Consider the following 19,473-nt stretch of genomic DNA (forward strand, 5'->3'; position numbering starts at 1 on the left):
ATATTTAAAAAAAAATACAAAATAATAATAATAAAAAATATATATATATATATTGTACCCATAAATAAATATTATTATGAAAGACAAAAAAAATAATAAAAGTACACATATTCGGTATTGCCACATACGGAACGGCCAGACCGATAAAACTATCTCACTAGTTAACCACTTTATTGAAAACGGTATAAAAAATAAATAAAAAACGAGGCAAAAAAAGATACTTTATCATCATACCGCCGAGCAAGAGTGGAATAAAAAGAGATCAAAAAGACGAATGTAAATAAAAATGGTACCACTGAACAAAAGCTGCCATACAGCTCCATCAGCGGAAAAAAAAAAAGTTATAGCTCTCATTATTTTTTCTATAAAATAGTTTTTATTGTGCAAAAGCACCAAAAACATAAAAAACTAAATAAATGTAGTATCGCTGTAAAAGTACTGACCCGAAGAATAAAGCTGCCTTATCAATTTTACCATAAGCGGAACTGCATAAAAAACAAACAAAAAACAATTCCTGAATTGTTGGTTTTTGTATATTCTGCCTCCAAAAAATCGGAATAGAAAGCGATCAAAAAATGTCACGTGCCCAAAAATGGTACCAATAAAAACGTCAACTTGTTCGGCACCACATAGTCCTCCATACACTATAATGGGCCACACATAGTCGTCCAAACAGTATAATGGGCCCCACATAGTCCTCCATACAGTACAATTGCCCCACATAGTCCTCCATACAGTATAATGGGCCCCACATAGTCCTCCATACAGTATAATGGGCCCCACATAGTCCTCCTTACAGTATAATGTGCCGCACATAGTCCTCCATACAGTATAATGGCCCCCACATAGTCATCCATACAGTATAATGGGCCCCACATAGTCCTCCATACAATATAATGGCCCCACATAGTCCTCCATACAGAATAATGGCCCCACATAGTCCTCCATACAGCATAATGGCCCCACATAGTCCTCCACACAGTGTAATGGGCCCCACATAGTCCTCCATACAGTATAATGGGCCCCACATAGTCCTCCATACAGTATAATGGGCCCCACATAGTCCTCCATACAGTATAATGGGCCCCACATAGTCCTCCATACAGTATAATGGCCCCACATAGTCCTCCATACAGAATAATGGGCCCCACATAGTCCTCCATACAGTATAATGGCCCCACATAGTCCTCCATACAGTATTATGGGCCCCACATAGTCCTCCATACAGTATAATGGCCCCACATAGTCCTCCATACAGTATAATGGGCCCCACATAGTCCTCCATACAGTATAATGGGCCCCACATAGTCCTCCATACAGAATAATGGGCCCCACATAGTCCTCCATACAGTATAATGGCCCCACATAGTCATCCATACAGTATTATGGCCCCCACATAGTCCTCCATACAGTATAATGGCCCCACATAGTCCTCCAAACAGTATAATGGGCCACACATAGTCCTCCATACAGTATAATGGCCTCACATAGTCCTCCATACAGAATATTGGCGCTACATAGTCCTCCATACAGTATAATGGGCCCCACATAGTTCTCCATACAGTATAATGGCCCCACATAGTCCTCCATACAGTATAATGGGCCCCACATAGTCCTCCATACTGAATAATGGCCCCAAATAGTCCTCCATACAGAATAATGGCCCCACATAGTGTTCCATACACTATAATGCCCCACATAGTCCTCCATACAGAATAATGGCCCCACATAGTCATCCATACAGTATAGTGGGCCCCACATAGTCATCCATACAGTATAATGGCCCCACATAGTCATCCATACAGAATAATGGCCCCACATAGTCATCCATACAGTATAATGGGCCCCACATAGTCATCCATACAGTATAATGGGCCCCACATAGTCCTCCATACAGTATAATGGCCTCACATAGTCCTCCATGCAGTATAATGACCCCACATAGTCGTCCATACAGTATAATGGGCCCCACATAGTCCTCCATACTGAATAATGGCCCCACATAGTCCTTCATACAGTATAATGGCCCCACATAGTCCTCCATACAGAATAATGGCCCCACATAGTGTTCCATACAGTATAATGGCCCCACATAGTCCTCCATACAGAATAATGGTCCCACATAGTCATCCATACAGTATAATGGGCCCCACATAGTCATCCATACAGTATAATGAGCCCCACATAGTCCTCCATACAGAATAATGGCCCCACAAAGTCCTCCATACAGAATAATGGCCCCATATAGTGTTCCATACAGTATAATGGGCACCACATAGTCCTCCATACAGTACAATGGGCCCCACATAGTCCTCCATACAGTATAATGGCCCCACATAGTCCTCCATACAATATAATGGCCCCACATAGTACTCCATACAATATAATGGCCCCACATAGTCCTCTATACAGTATAATGGTCCCACATTGTGCTCCATACAGTATAATGGCCCCACATAGTCCTCCATACAGTATAATGGCCCCCACATACAGTACAGACCAAAAGTTTGGACACACCTTCTCATTTAAAGATTTTTCTGTATTTTCATGACTTTGAAAATTGTACATTCACACTGAAGGTATCAAAACTATGAATTAACACATGTGGAATTATATACTTAACAAAAAAGTGTGAAACAACTGAAAATATGTCTTATATTCTATGTTCTTCAAAGTAGCCACCTTTTGCTCTGATGACTGCTTTGCACACTCTTGGCATTCTCTTGATGAGCTTCAAGAGGTAGTCACTGGAAATGGTTTTCACTTCACAGGTGTGCCCTGTCAAGTTTAATAAGTGGGATTTCTTGCCTTATAAATGGGGTTGGGACCATCAGTTGTGTTGTGCAGAAGTCAGGTGGATACACAGCTGATAGTCCTACTGAATAGACTGTTAGAATTTGTATTATGGCAAGAAAAAAGCAGTTAAGTAAAGAAAAACGAGTGGCCATCATTACTTTAAGAAATGAAGGTCAGTCAGTCCAAAAAATTGGGCAAACTTTCAATGTGTCCCCAAGTGCAGTTGCAAAAACCATCAAGCGCTACAAAGAAACTGGCTCACATGAGGACCGTCACAGGAAAGGAAGACCAAGAGTCACCTCTGCTTCTGAGGATAAGTTTATCCGAGTCACCAGCCTCAGAAATCTCAGGTTAACAGCAGCTCAGATTAGAGACTAGGTCAATGCCACACAGAGTTCTAGCGGCAGACACATCTCTACAACAACTGTTAAGAGGAGACTTTGTGCAGCAGGCCTTCATGGTAAAATAGCTACTAGGAAACCACTGCTAAGGACAGGCAACAAGCAGAAGAGACAATTTTGGGCTAAAGAACACAAGGAATGGACATTAGACCAGTGGAAATCTGTGCTTTGGTCTGAGGAGTCCAAATTTGAGATCTTTGGTTCCAACCACCGTGTCTTTGTGCGACGCAGAAAAGGTGAACGGATGGACTCTACATGCCTGGTTCCCACCTTGAAGCATGGAGGAGGGGGTGTGATGGTGTGGGGGTGCTTTGCTGGTGATACTGTTGGGGATTTATTCAAAATTGAAGGCATACTGAACCATCATGGCTACCACAGTATCTTGCAGCGGCATGCTATTCCATCCGGTTTGCGTTTAGTTGGACCATCATTTATTTTTCAACAGGACAATGACCCCAAACACACCTCCTGGCTGTGTAAGGGCTATTTGACCAAGAAGGAGAGTGATGGGGTGCTACGCCAGATGACCTGGCCTCCACAGTCACCAGACCTGAACCCAATCGAGATGGTTTGGGGTGAGCTGGACCGCAGAGTGAAGGCAAAAGGGCCAACAAGTGCTAAGCATCTCTGGGAACTCCTTCATGATTGTTGGAAGACCATTTCCGGTGACTACCTCTTGAAGCTCATCAAGAGAATGCCAAGAGTGTGCAAAGCAGTCATCAAAGCAAAAGGTGGCTACTTTGAAGAACCTAGAATAGAAGACATATTTTCAGTTGTTTCACACTTTTTTGTTAAGTATATAATTCCGAGAGTGTGGGGTGGGGGGGGGGTTTAAGGGCGTTAGTGGGTATAGTCAGATTTACCTGCAGAAAGTAGTAAGGGGCACCATATACCACATAAGAATAAAAAAAATTATAAAAGGGTCTACTGCGCTGGTATACTGAATTTTTAAATGACACGAGAGGATTGGCGGTAAAAAGAGGTTTATTTATTCCCAAAAAATTGTTAAAATATATGGTTAAAATGCAAGTTTAAAATCCATAGAAAGAGTAAGGGATTCCTTAAGTGTTGAGGGATGTGCTCGGGAGTCCAGGTTCTCCTTATTGTCTATTCTTGATTAGTCCAGGACGTGTGGGTACCTGTAAAAGGTATATATATTTGCTATGATAAGCTCTAGAAACCAACCAACAGATTACCTTTTAATAGGCGGTGGTCCTATTTACCTGGAACGCAGTTAGGTGGTAGAAGAATACTATTCACAGGTATATGAGCGTCTCTGGCCAGCCCTGCTAAAGCTGTCAGCTGTGAGTAAAAAGGGGGCCAATTAGTAGGAGAGGAACTGTTGCCACGTATTGACAATAGGTTAGATAATTACCTGTTTTAGTGAAGATGTGAGTTAGGTAGTAAAACCTGTTGTTCTGGGGAGTCACTGTCGTGGGTATGCCTGGAGGACTATATGGTGATGTTAAGTAGGAACTCGGAAAATAAAACGGTTATAAATTATAGTACACAATTTAAAGTACCTTACCAATAGGGAGGTGGTTGTATGGACCCTTAGAGACTCTTAGAGTCCATACAACCACCTCCCTACTGGTAAGGTACTTTAAATTGTGTACTATAATTTATAACCGTTTTATTTTCCGAGTGGTTTATTTTCTGGTGTTGCGGGCCAGAGTTTGTGTACTTTACAGGTAGCTGAGCTTATAGGAATTTAAAAAAAATGGACAACTCCTTTATTATGATAGTCCTGGAGAAAAAGGCCACGCAAAGAAGCAATAAAGTCTGGGAATGTCGGCAACGGAGGCGAGTGCGTGTCATTCCCATTACTGGAGGCGCACCATGGAGGACAGCTCCAGACGTGTGAGAATGCCAGCCGGCGTGGATGACCGCCCCAGAACCGTGTACCAGCCGGCAATGCTGACTGACAGTGTGCCGGACTCTGCGCTGAGGACGGGTGCCGTAGTGACAGGAGTGGAACAAGTGCTCGGCATCCACGTTAGAGCAGCTGATGACGCACTTCCGCTCAGCTTCCGGGTTCTCAGTGATGAGCGGCTTGCCAGAAACCAAGATGGAGGAAACTAGTGAAAATCACGGTGATGTAGCGATAGAGTCTGTGCCCCCACCTGCAGCCTCTCCGGCCACCGAGGAGCCGCTATGCGAAACCAAACGGAAAAGTAAGTGCTTGTCCATGGAGAGGAGTCCCAGCCAGCCTGCAGGGGGCGCCCTGTGTAGTCAGGCACTTCAGGGGTCGCCTAAGTGAACTGTGTGACAGGATAGAGAGGAGGTGACAGTAATGTGTGCAATATCGCCGCCATATACCCGGTGTGTGACACCTACAGGTGCTGTAGTGCACAGGAGGGGGTGTGTATGGCTTCTGGGGGCTGCTCGCCCAACGATTACTCCCATCTAGTATGGGGTATACACGCCTGCTGGCGCCGTCGCTGGCACTCAGCTAACTCATCAGCCATTAGTCTCCAGCATTAGTCACTAACGTCACTGATTAGGCCATGGCCCCACTATCAGTAATCTGTCAGTATTTTTTCTCAGGAGTGGGTGATAAATGCAGAATTGGTGACTTGTTTCTATTCTACCTTTTCTCTGATTGTTCCTCACCTGGTTTTGCTTCCTCTCCTGAGGAAAAATACTGACTGAATACTGACCAGATACTGATAGTGGGGCCGTGGCCTTAGCTGCGGTGGCGTTGGTGCCGCAGACCATAACAGACTCCCGAAGCTGCGGAGATTCGGCACCTCAGTATTTTGTGCTCTGCGTGTTTTTATGCACAATAGAGCATGTCACTTCTTTCAGCGTTTTTCACCCATTGAAAGCAATGGATAGTGCAAAAAATGCTGAAAAAACGCAGGTATCAGGTTTTGCTGCGTTTTTAGTGAAAAAAAAGCAAATACAGAAGTATGTGAACCCCATTTATTTTTGTGATTTTCCTAAGTTTACCAACTTGCCTTAGTCACCTGAGATAGCAGTTTGGATTAGTACAGTTTAATTAAATTAGTGATGCGTACAAAGTAAACATTGACTGAGCAAGGTGTGAGATTGAGCAACTGAATGGCAGACCAAAGTGTGAAATTTAAATAGTGTCCTACAAGCTCAATGCACTGCCAATGTCTTAGGTAAACTATTCCAGACCATTTCACCCCCCATCCCCATATGTATTTGTAATTCACATGTAAATTGCCATGGAATAAATGGCGCTATAATAATAATGTGTATTTTTTTTTTCATGCTTCTGTGGTGGAAGCAAATATGAACTTTGGGATCCTGAAAAACACACCAAAACCTTTGTTTTTGACGCTGCTTCTTTCCTGCCAAAAGAGCAGGTTTTGCTGCAGGGGAAAAAAAAAACACACCAAAAACGCCCTGTATGAACATATCCTAACTTCATCACTTTTTTAGCATTTTAAATTCTAGACTTTTCACTGCTGCACAGATAAGTGTTGACTTTATTCTGTAGGTTGGGTACAATTATAGCGATGGCAAATTTTTAGATTCAATGACTAACTAAACCTTTGTTCTGTATTTTCATATCTCATTGTGCTTATAATTATAGGCAGATCCGTGGGTATCTAGGTCCTGAGACCCCCAATGAATGCTCAGGAGACAGGAGTACACATAGCATGGTATGGAGGCAGTAGAAAGAAGAGGCTTGTCATTTATGTAGATAAATACACTCTGAAATAGAAAAAAACTTTTTTGTGTGTCACATTCTGAGAGACACGTTTTACAATTTTCAGTTAGAGGAGATGAATGAGGGCTGATTTTTTATTTATTTATTTATTTTTTCCTTCTACCTGACAAGCTGTATCATTGGTGCTATTTTGCAACACATTTGTCTTTTTGGTCACTTTTTACTACTCTTCAACGGGAAAAATTAAAAGGAAAAAAACAAAACAATTCTATATTTTGTCCAAACTCCTTGAGCAGCATGCCTACGCTCAATTTTTCTCTCATCTCCATCTAACTCTCTCTTCGACAACCGACAATGTGGCTTCTGTCCCCAATGTGATGAAATGGGAACAGGTAGACCCCGCAGAATCTCACTGTTGCCACCACTTGTGATGGGTCCACCCCCCCCGACATCACAATCACGTCAGATGGAGCACGTGGTGCAGACTTGCTTTCTGCACCTACGTGACGTTCCGCACTCCCTCAAGGACGCGTAAGGTCAGATTGGTACAGTTCTGCACAGACACCCCCTGTCTACACGGGGAGAGGAGGCCCACTCAGTCATTGACGTGGCACCACACTCGCCCACAACCCTGACAGGCTGAGGAGCTCTCCGTTCACTAGCTCCAGTGAAGCAGAGCCTTGTCGGCCTGGTAGAGCTGCCACCAGTTTCTATTTGATATAACGGACTATATCGGGCTAGAAACAAGCCCGGTAGCATGTTCGTTGGACCGAACAACAGACGTAAGGTTCGTGGATCGAGATAAAAGAACATCTCAAGGTTAATTTATATATTAAATCACCTTAAGGGCACACTAAACAATATACTATATACATAAGGATTATACATACACAGTGGTCAGAGTTAAAAATACAAAAGTATGGTACAACAAGTATAAGCGGAACTTAAGAGTCAATTATCAGTGTAGATGGAAAGGCCTGGCTTGTGGGGGAGGGCTGCAGGCTGTGGGCCCTGGCTTGGTGGATGGACTTTTCCCACACGTCTTGATGTCTCGACCTCCCCAGGAAAAAAACGGTGATGTCAGGGTTCCTGGAGTACTTAACCCCTCTGGCTCACTCCCAATCCATCCTCCTGGCTATGCTCAAATCTCTTCCCCTGGTCTCTCTTAGTTAAGAAACTCCCAAAACTAAAATGGGCTATACCTCCTTACTGGATGGTCTTAGGGAACCATTTCTGGTGTCAATGGACCCAGCTGGGCCCCTGCTACTCGTGGAGACTAGTGATGAGCGATCATGCTCAGTACTTGCCCGAGCATCACTGTTCTCGACGAGTATTTTCGGGTTGCTCGAGCGGCAACTCGGGTCACCTCCCTGCATGTTTGGCTCTCTTTAGAGAGCCAGTTAACATGCAGGGATTGCCTGCCACGCACTGTAATGCCATAGCCGTGTTGGTTGTGGGCATTACAGTGATTGGCTGGCCGCACAGCATCATCAGGTGTATATAAGACCTGGCGTCGCTGTGCTCGTCACAGTCTACTCCGGAAACAGGCAGAGTAGAGAGAGCTGCGGCTGCGTTAGGGAGAGATTTGCTTGTTTATAGTTAGTATAGGTATTTTACAACATATATCTATAATTCTATATCCATCTTAACTAACAGTCCTTCTGAGGACTAATCCAGCTGCATATATTCTGTGGTGGTAGCAGGAGTTAGGCAGGCAGTGCATAATACAGCACAAGAGGGTCCATTGAACGTACTGTTAGTATAGGTATTCCACAACATACAGTTATATGAAAAAGTTTGGGCACCCCTATTAATCTTAAGCTTAATGTTTTATAAAAATTTGTGTTTTTGCAACAGCTATTTCAGTTTGATATATGTAATAACTGTTGGACACAGTAATGTTTCTGCTTTGAAATGAGGTTTATTGTACTAACAGAAAATGTGCAATCTGCATTCAAACAAAATTTGACAGGTGCATAAGTATGGGCACCTCACCAGAAAAGTGACATTAATATTTAGTAGATCCTCCTTTTGCAAAAATAACAGCCTCTAGTCGCTTCCTGTAGCTTTTAATGAGTTCCTGGATCCTGGATGAAGGTATTTTTGACCATTCCTCTTTACAAAACAATTCCAGTTCAGTTAAGTTTGATGGTCGCCGAGCATGGACAACCCTCTTCAAATGATCCCACAGATGTTCAATGATATTCAGGTCTGGGGACTGGGATGGCCATTCCAGAACATTCTAATTGTTCCTCTGCATGAATGCCTGAGTAGATTTGGAGCGGTGTTTTGGATCATTGTCTTGCTGAAAGATCCATCCCCTGCGTAACTTCAACTTTATCACTGATTCTTGAACATTATTGTCAAGAATCTGCTGATACTGAGTGGAATCCATGCATCCCTCAACTTTAACAAGATTCCCGGTGCCGGCATTGGCCACACAGCCCCAAAGCATGATGGAACCTCCACCAAATTTTACTGTGGGTAGCAAGTGTTTTTCTTGGAATGCTGTGTTTTTTTGCCGCCATGCATAACGCCTTTTTGTATGACCAAACAACTCAATCTTGATTTCATCAGTCCACAGGACCTTCTTCCAAAAAGAAATTGGCTTCTCCAAATGTGCTTTTGCATACCTCAGCCGACTCTGTTTGTGGCGTGCTTGCAGAAACGGCTTCTTTCGCATCACTCTCCCATACAGCTTCTCCTTGTGCAAAGTGCGTTGTATAGTTGACCGATGCACAGTGACACCATCTGCAGCAAGTTGATGCTGCAGCTCTCTGGAGGTGGTCTGAGGATTGTCCTTGACTGATCTCACCATTCTTCTTCTCTGCCTTTCTGATGTTTTTCTTGGCCTGCCACTTCTGGCCTTAACAAGAACTGTCCCTGTGTTCTTCCATTTCCTTACTATGTTCCTCACAGTGGAAACTGACAGGTTAACTCTCTGAGACAGCTTTTTGTATCCTTCCCCTGAACAACTATGTTGAATAATCTTTGTTTTCAGATCATTTGACAGTTGTTTTGAGGAGCCCATGATGCCACTCTTCAGAGGAGATTCAAGCAGGAGAACAACTTGCAAGTGGCCACTTTAAGTAGCTTTTCTCATGATTGCATACACCTGGCTATGAAGTTCAAAGCTCAATGAGGTTACAAAACCAAAAAAAGTGCTTTAGTAAGTCAGTAAAAAGTAGGTAGGAGTATTTAAAACAAGAAAATAAGGGTGCCCATACTTATGCACCTGTCAAATTTTGTTTGAATGCAGATTGCACATTTTCTGTTAGTACAATAAACCTCATTTCAAGGCAGAAACATTACTGTGTCCAACAGTTATTACATATATCAAACTGAAATAGCTGTTGCAAAAACACCAATTTTTATAAAACATTAAACTTAAGATTAATAGGGGTGCCCAAACTTTTTCATATAACTGTATAGCCATCTGAACTAACAGTCCTTCTGAGGACTAATCCAGCAGCATATAATCAGTGCTAGGCAGGCAGTGTATGTGGCAGACTGCAGTGTATGATACAGCACAAGAGGGTCCATTGAACGTCCTGTCTGCTGCTGTAATAATTACAGATATTTCTAGACAGCCCCAGATATCAGGGGCCAGGGCAAATTTTTTGTTTATCTCAATCCTGGTTATTTGCTTAAAAAGCAATGCAGAGTACACAATTTTTCTGCTCACTGCAGAATAAAGCCAGATCTGTTCCATATTTCAGCGATAAAAATCCAGAAATTTGAACTGAACGTGGAAAATATTGGCCTCCTTTTCCATTGAATTGCAGTGTGTCGGTGAAGCTATTCACACTACTTCTCCGTGTAGAATAATGTTAGTAAATTACAGGCCTGCTATTTAAAATCGTGGTTCTCTGTCAGACATATCACATATAACTACGTTCCAAAATCAGCCATTTCTCGTGAACGTGGAAAATATTGTCCTCCATTTAAAATGGGCAAGGGACGGGGAAGTGGATGTGATGGTGCATGCAGAGGCCGAGGACATGGCCGTGGGCAAGGTGAAATTATGCCACAATAAACACCCACATCTTGTTGCTCGACCTTCTTTTCCCAATTACTAGGGGACCGCAAAGCACCACTTTTGAACACAGAGCAGTGTCAAAAGGTTATTGGTTGGATAGCAGATAATGCTTCCAGTCACTTGGCCACCACCACCTCCACCATGTCTTTCACAGGGTCAAGTCTCTGTAGCCGTGAGTCTGGACCGCATATTCCTCACCCTGATCCTCCTTCCTCCCACCATGCTCAGTGCCCGGAGACAACTGATCCCACACTTGGACACTCAGAAGAGCTGATCACTTTTCCATTTGTAGATTCGGGCCTCTCTCCCTGCCAGCTTCAAGCGAGTCAAGAGGACTCGCGTGTAGCGATGCCCAAATATTGGAGCAGCTGCGGTCACATGAAGGCGACGATGGGAAAGTGCAATTACTGTCGCAAGAGGTGGTGGATGATGATGATAAGACACAATTGCCAGAAAGTAAGGAGGAGGACCAGGGTGCGGAAGTGGAAGATGAGGTGGTGGATGATATAGCAGGACAGCAGCACACAGGGGGAGGGAGGCTTAGCACCACAACAGGCAGGAAGAAGCAGTGTGGTGGCTGCAGACACAGGGCGGGAAAGCATTCCTTGTAACGCCAATATGACAGAAGTTGCCAGTACAACTGTTAGGTCTTCACGAGTCTGGTTATTTTTTAAAGACTCTGCAGATAACCCCAAAAGGCCATTTGCACCGCCTGCCAGGCCAGCATCAGCAGGGGTAGGAAAAGTAGCAGTCTGACCACCACCAGCATGATCAGACACATGGCAGCAAAGCACCTGACTAAGTGGGCCGAACCCCAGGGTCCAGCAACAGTGTCTGCGGGTGACACCACTGCTTCTTCCGCTGTTGTGCGTGCACGTCAATCCCCTGTCCATGGGGCATGCCAAGATGCATCCTGCCCTGCACCTGTCGTTTCACACTCTCAAGTAGCACCATCAGCAAGCACGTCCTCGTCCTTGTCCCAGCGCAGCATTCAGTTGTCTCTACCCCAGTCCTTAGAACGCAAGCGCAAATACGCAGCCAACGCCCCATAGGCCACACTACTATATTCACACATTTCGTAACTGCTTGTGCTCGAAATGTTGCCTTTTAGGCTCGTGGAGATGAAAGCTTTCCGCAGCCTGATGGCGGCCGTCCCTTGGTACTCGGTGCCCAGCCACCACTATTTCTCCCGGTGTGCTGTCCCCGCATTACACGAGCACATGTCCCACAATATTAGACGTGCTTGTGGGCAGGGACGGTACATCTCGCTGACAGCACAGTGGGTTAATATAGTGGAAGCCGGGACCCAGTCGGACCTTGGGACGAAACACGTCCTCCCGACACCGAGGATTTCGGGCCCTGGGTCGATCAGGGTTGCCCCCACATTCTACAGCTCCTGCACCACCACCTCCTCCTCTTCAGCATCCTTCTCCGCAATGACCACATCAGTCGCAAGCTGGAAGCACTGCCTCGGCCAAGCGGCAACAGGCTGTGCTGTAGCTAATATGATTAAGTGACAAACCACACAACGCTGAAGAGTTGTGGACAGCTCTGAAAGAGCAGGCAGGTCTGTGGCTGACACTGCTGACCCTACAGCCAGGCATGGTCGTGTGTGACAATGGCCGGAATCTGGTGGAGGCTCTGAGGCGAGCTCACACACGTACCATGCCTGGCACATGTGCTTAACCTCGTGGTCAAAATCTACCCGGATCTGTCTGATCTGCTTGTCAAAGTACGCCGCCTGTGTGCCCATTTTAGAAAGTCAGCTACAGCATCCGACGCACTTGCCGTGCTTCAGCAACGTTTGCAGCTTCTAGCTCACTGACTGATCTGCGATGTCCCCACGCATTGGAACTCTACATTGCAGAAGTTGGGAAGGATTTGTGAGCAGAAGAGGGCAGTTATTGACTACCAGCATCAACAAGGCCGTCGGTATTCAGGTCAGACTCCACACATAAGACCTCGGGAGTGGACATGGATGTCAGACATACAGTATGTACCATCCTCCAAAACTTTGAGGACTCCACCAAGATGGTGAGCAGCGATGACGCCATAATTAGCGTCACCATCCCGCTTATCTGTCTTCTGAAACGCTCTCTACTCACAATCAAAGAGGATGCATTGCAGGTGGGGCACGATGAGATGGAGCAAAGAACCATAGAGGGTGATTACACACAGCCCAGCCTCATCTCATCCCAATGTTGATTGGGTGACAATGAGGAGGAGGAAGAACAGAAGCTAGTTTCCTGCGCTATAGACGGTACTACCTGCACAGCTGTCATACCGTTTGTTCAGTGTGGATGGCCTGAGGACAGGGAGGAAGAGGAGGAGGAGAGCAGGTCAGTTGTCCTCTTGGTGAGGACACAGAAGTCTTGCCTCTTTGCAATCTGGCATACATGGCTGAGTTTGTTACTCTGCCTTTCCCGTGACCCTTGCGTTGTCCAAATTTTGGGTGACAGTCATTACTGGTTGGTGACACTTCTAGACCCACGCTACAGGGAGAACTTTGTCTCTTATTCCCTTGCAGGACAGGCTTAAAGGGGTTGTCCGGTACTTTAAAAAAAAAAAATGCCAGTGTGTTTTACTGATGAACACAACCTTCTTTCTAATTACCTTGCGCTGCTGATACTGCCTGTGAGCAGTATCAGCAGTGCAAGGTAATTAGAAAGAAGGTTGTATTTATCATTAAAACACACTGGCATTTTTTTAAAAGTACAGGACAACCCCTTTAATAAAATGGTGCAGTACGAGAAGGCCCTTGTTGCGGAATTATTTTAAAAATTCCCATATGAAAATGCTGGCGGCAGAGGTTACAGTTCGTTGGACAACCAAGAAGTACAGGTGAGAGAGACACAAATGCAATCCAGCTGAGGCAGGGGAGCACTGTCAAAGTTCTGGGACAGTTTTCTCAGGCCCTGAGGCGCGGGGTACTCTCCCAAGGAGTGCAAAGTTTCGGAAGATGGTGAGGGAGTACCTAGCCGACCGTACCAACATCCTCTGTGCCTTATAATTATTGGGTATCCAAGCTGGACACGTGGAATGAACTGTCTCTCTATGCCTTGGAGGTCCTGACCTGCTCTGCCGCTAGCGTTTTGTCAGAGCGGGCTTTTAGTGCCGCCGATGGAAGTATAACCGATAGGCGCATCCGCCTGTCAACCGAAAATGCTGACAGGCTGACTCTTATAAAAATGAACAAGGGCTGGATTGGGCCAGACTTCTCAACACCACCGAATGATAGCAGCGTAACATAAACTCAAATACAGTGTCTTTTTTTTGGGAGGTCTAACTCTGTTCCCATGCACCTCTGACTTCACACCCAGACATGGGTATACGCTTCCTGATTTTGTCTATTTGCTCTTGTCCTCCTCCTTCTCCTCATCCTCCACCACCAAATGTAACATCTCTACGTCTCTTGCAAGGGGCATTTGAGTTCCTCCAAATTTTTGGCAGGCAGCCGTTGCTTCAGTGCATAGGCCAACAGTATAGAAGTCCTAATAATGGGAACATTGTTTTCAGGAGGCCCTCCGACCTCTACGTTTCTTGCAAGGGACATTGGAGTTCCTCCAAATTTTTGGCAACAGTTGCATTCACTGCATACCCTTTAACTGTATAGCAGACCCTTTCCTTTCTAATGGGTACATGTCGTTACTGTGGCCCAGCTCTTTTTGTCTTTAAATTGTTAGTGGGGTTTTTACCAATTTTTTTATGCAGTCCTTCCAGTCACAGCATGGGCATTACCACTATAGGAGACCCGCTCCTTTATAATGGGAACATTTTTTTTGCTGAGACCCTACTCTGTCTCTTCAAAGGGGTATTGGGTTCCGTCCAAATTTTTGGCAGCCCTTGCAGTCACTGCGTACGCAATAACAGTATAGGAGACTCCCTCTTTAATAATGGGAACAACAAAGCATAGCTGGCTGATGGCTCCCTAACAACAGCGAGGGCCGACTGCTGGCCCTTTAAGAATAGTAAGGGCCTCCTGATGACCCTATAAAAATAGGCTTTATGACTTTCAGAATCCCTCCATCATAAATGAAACAGGATGTGTCTGACGATGTGTCACACACCACATGGCCAGATAAGGTTGTAAAATGTTAAAATGACATTTCCTGGTGAATGCATTTGTCATAAATAACGTTAAAAAAAATAAAAACACGGATCTTTCTTTAGTATAAAAATCAGTCTTCAATGTAACCTCAATGTAATCACATTGTTCAGCTCCTGCACCTCCCCCTCCAGTTCAACCTTCATCTCCGAAATGACCACATCAGTCACAAGCTGAAAGTGAAAGCACTGCCTTGGCCAAGCGGCAACAGGCTGTGCTGAAGATAACATGCTTAGGTGACAAACTGCCCACTGGGAGAAATAGTGGCGGCTGGGGACCGAGTATGGACACCCGGCCACTGCCGCCATGAGGTGGTGGACATCTTCCGCCTCCACGAGCCTAAAAGGACACATTTCAAGTGCAAGCAGCTGTCAAAAATTTGGCAGTATGGTATTGCAGCCGGTGGGTGGGTGGGTGGCTGGCTGGCTGCATACTTGCTCTTGCATTCAAAGGAATGGGGCAGGGACAATTAAATGCTGCGCTGAGGTAAGGACGTGGACGGTGATTGTTGCAAGTCTGCAACGAAAGGTGCATGGCGGGAGACATCTTCGCGTGCACCAAGGATCACTTATGATGGACACACTTTTAAGTGATCCTTCCCCATGCTGTTCCCATGTCTTTTCAGCACTGTATGCATGTGTCTGATGATGTCTCACACACCACATGGCCAGATAAAGTTGTAAAATCTTTGAGGGGCACCTAAGGGTTATTATTAGTGTTGAGCGAATTTGTTCGGCATTTCAAATTTGGGTTCGTGTTCGGGTTCCGGCTTGTTCGCGTCAAAAAAATCGGCTCCGCCCACTAACATCCCTGATTTGCCACGCTGTCATACATTTTTTTGGCGCGAACAAGCCGCAACCTCGAACACGAACTCGAATTTGAAATACCGAACAAATTCGCTCAACACTAATAATAACCCTTAGGCGCCCCTCAGTCGTGCTGTGGGAGGGTCAATGGACTGGCAGAGGTAGCGAGCACCCGATATCAAACACCTCACACGCTACAGTCATTGGTACACACACACCAGGAAATTAGCTGTGTATTACAGTCGGCTCCTGGGACGTAACTGCTGGATTGCTATAAACTTGAACACACTTGTGGGAAAGGATTATAGGTGCTTTTGGGCTGTCACTCTGACTGCAGATTGCTGAATCGTGACAGTGTTGAATGTGCACAGGGGTCAGGATTCCCCTCTATTGCCAGTGTGAGTGGATTGTCACGTAATCACAAGTATGTGATTTGCTTACTCTTGGTCACGTGCTGACTAGATTCTCATCAACTTCTATCAAGAGAACATTGAGAGAAGCGGATGAGAATTTAGTCAGCGTGTGACCGGAAGTATGCCAATCGTATACTTATGGAAGCGTGACAGCCCCTTACTGGAAATTGAGAATATTAACAGTATGCATATTGCACACCATCCTGATTTGGCAATCTGCAATCATATAGTGACTGCAGAAATGTTATCTTGAGACCTTGAAAACCCCCTTTAAACCCCTCATGCTTACATATTTTCTGAAAGTAGACATCTTGCACATTGTCAAAATGCCACTCAGCGCTTTAAACACTCAGGTGCAATTTTGGCACAAAACTATTTTTCAATTTTTTTTTTTTTTTTTTTTTTTTTTAATTTGATTAGCTTAAATTGTGACCCAAACAGAAAAATAGATACACCCATGTAAGAGTTTACCTTCTTCAGTCCGTATTTACCACCTAAGTCTATGTCTACATTTTACATATTTTTATAAAATAATCAGAACTGGAAAAATCTGAAATGTACAAAAAAAAAAATTAACAAAATTCCACTTTTCAAGCTATTAATGTGTCCGCCCTTAAAATAGTCAATCTTAGCACACAAAATGGTTAACATGGTTTCCCATATGTCTACTTTGCATTGGCATAATTTTTTATACCTCCATTTATCTTTTGGGGGCAGTAGAAGTCATAAGTTTAGCAGTAGATTTTCAAGGTACTTTTGGAAACTTCTTTTTAGGGATTGATTCGGTGCTCCAGTGCCTTTTGAGAGGTCTAAATATTAATAAACCCCCACACATTTCACCATTTGAAAAAGTGCACCCCTTGTAGCACTCAAAATAGAGTTTAGTACATTTGTTAACTCTTCAGGTGCTTCACATGATCATGTAAAGTGGAATGAATAAATTAAACTATTCATTTTTTTTCCCATTAAAAATGTAGTTTATCCCCCAATCCTTTTTTTTATTTTTTTTTGTGGGGGGAGGGGAGAGGAGGGACATCGACTCCCAAGTAGTGAAATACCTTATATGTGGTTGTATACCACTGTTTGGGTGAATCGCACAGCTCAGAAGGGGGAAGGAGTGCGTTTTGGAGAAGAAATTTTGCTAGAAATGTTTCCTGTTTGATAAAAAGATGACTATTAGCTTACCGTACTTCTATGAAGGCAGTTGCAGGGTTCTCGGCACGGAGAAAGCCATTTCTGCCCGGTGTGGCACAGCAAAAATTCAAGGAAGAAAGTGATGCTAAAACAGTTTTCCAAATAAAATAGTAAGCTTTATTCCAATATCTTAAAACTGTGACATTCTCGGTTATATCCAAAAAGATTTAATACTTTTTCCTACACACATGTTGGCAATTAAATTAACTATGATCTCCACCTTTCAGACAGAACTATGTTTGCTTTTTAGATTGAGAATGCTTTTTCATTGTCATTATCCATGAATAAGGACCGATTATGGACTGAAACGTCGTAGGAAAAAGGGTTACATCTTTTTGGATATACCTGAGAATGTCACGATTTTAAGATGTTGGAATAAAGCTTACTATTTTATTTGGAAAACGGCAGAAGCATCACTTTCTTCCTTAAATGTTTCCTGTTGCCTTACTACATTTTCAGAGTTCTGAAGTATTAGTACAGATGAAACCCATCAGAAATGAGCCACCAGAGGCCTTCTCTTCCCCCTGTCAAGTAGTCCAGGGCTGACACTGCTCTGGTTAGAGGTCCCTCAGTCAACAGCCAGTCTGTGCACCGTCTGCAATAATGTAGTATTCCTGGTTGTGAAACTACTTCCCTGTCTCGAATTCAGCGGGGAAAGTTATGAGGTGGAAGGGTGAAGCTATAGGACGATGTGGAGGTTGCACAGATAAGTGCACTGTGTAAATGTTGTCTCGATGGGCTAGGTCCATGGGCTGACACTAGACGCACGTCTTTATGCTGAAGCTGGGCCTTGGGCCTCATGTGCTGAAGTTTGGCTTAAGGTACGGAAGCTAGGCCTCTGACCTCTGAGCTAAAGTTAAGCCGCATGCCTGGGCTATGTCTCATGGTTTGACTTTAGTTTGCTGCCTCATGTCATGGCCGTCGCTCTTCGGTTGTCTTCATGGTTTCTCTGCACAGGGCCTCGTGATTGGGCTTCAGAGTTTTAGCTTATGCCGGGCCTCATTTTTGTGTGCATTTTGTGGTTGAATAACACTCAAATGTTTCCACTCTTGTTTTGTTAGACCAGGTTTAGTCTGACTGCTCCATCTGTAGAAGGGCTTATGATGTTTATGCAGTACATTATCTTGTATTTAGAGACTACTCTCAAACTGCGCCTAATGATGAATTAATTAGATCCTTCAGGTGGGGCTAGCCTGACAATTGAGATGTACCACTCAAAGAGAAACTTTATCCTGAATTCACAGATGGATTACTCACTTAAATATATAGTCCGGGCGTGCCTCGGGGGTCTCAGTTTTGGTTTTCAAGTCCTCAGTCAGTTTTCTTCTCTTTCTGTTCGCCATGCTTAGTGTGGCACACACAGACACACAATGCAACAATTGAGTCAACTTCTCTTTTTATCTGGTTTCAATTGTGATTCTCATATTGCCCACACCTGTTACTTGCCACAGGTGAGTTTGAAAGAGCATCACGTGCTTGAAACAAATTTTGGAAAGGTGCCAACAATTTTATCCTGCCCATTTTGGGGGTTTTGTGTGAAATTATGTCCAATTTGCTTTTTCTCTTTTTTTTTTTTTTTTGTGGTGTTCTAATACACACAAAGGAAATAAACCGGTAGATGCAATAATTTTGTAGAAGAAATACTTCACTTTTTGGAACAATTTCAAGGATGCCAACACTTTCGGACATAACTATATATGACTCTTCAAATTTTGTGTTTATTCTATGCCTGATGAAGAGTCCTGAGTAGTGTCGAAAGCTTGCTATTTTTACCATCTTTTTAGTTAGCCATTAAGATATCAACCACTGAGGACTCTCACATTTTAATATTTTTCTTCCTAAGGTTGTGATAGACTGGAGGCAGTTGTATTTTCATCTTTCTGGTAGATGCACAAAGTTACAGTGTGTGCGTCTTGGAAGATGATCAAGGAGAAGTTTGAGGGGCCTAAAATAGTTTAGTTCTTTGGTTTCTCAAGATAACGAAGTCAAGATTATAAAGTAAAGGGTAAGATCAAATTCACATGTCCGTATTTTATGGATTTTGCTCAAATTGAAATTCCCTGTTAGTTGGGTTCA

At 44.0% G+C, this 19,473-nt stretch overlaps 1 protein-coding gene across 1 annotated transcript in view; it reads left to right on the forward strand.

Moving 5' to 3' along the window:
- The first annotated feature begins 5,207 nt into the window (after positions 1–5,207).
- The window catches only part of ATG12 (autophagy related 12), a 36,585-nt gene continuing 22,319 nt past the window's right edge, over positions 5,208–19,473 (forward strand). Inside the window, exon 1 of the mRNA XM_073657828.1 lies at positions 5,208–5,371. Coding sequence (XP_073513929.1) covers positions 5,242–5,371 — 130 coding nt within the window. The 5' untranslated portion in view covers positions 5,208–5,241. The remainder of the gene's footprint in view (positions 5,372–19,473) is intronic.

Source organism: Phyllobates terribilis, unplaced genomic scaffold (assembly GCF_046119375.1).
Source record: "Phyllobates terribilis strain yellow unplaced genomic scaffold, ASM4611937v1 Scaffold_12__6_contigs__length_324123572, whole genome shotgun sequence".
NCBI lineage: Eukaryota > Metazoa > Chordata > Amphibia > Anura > Dendrobatidae > Phyllobates > Phyllobates terribilis.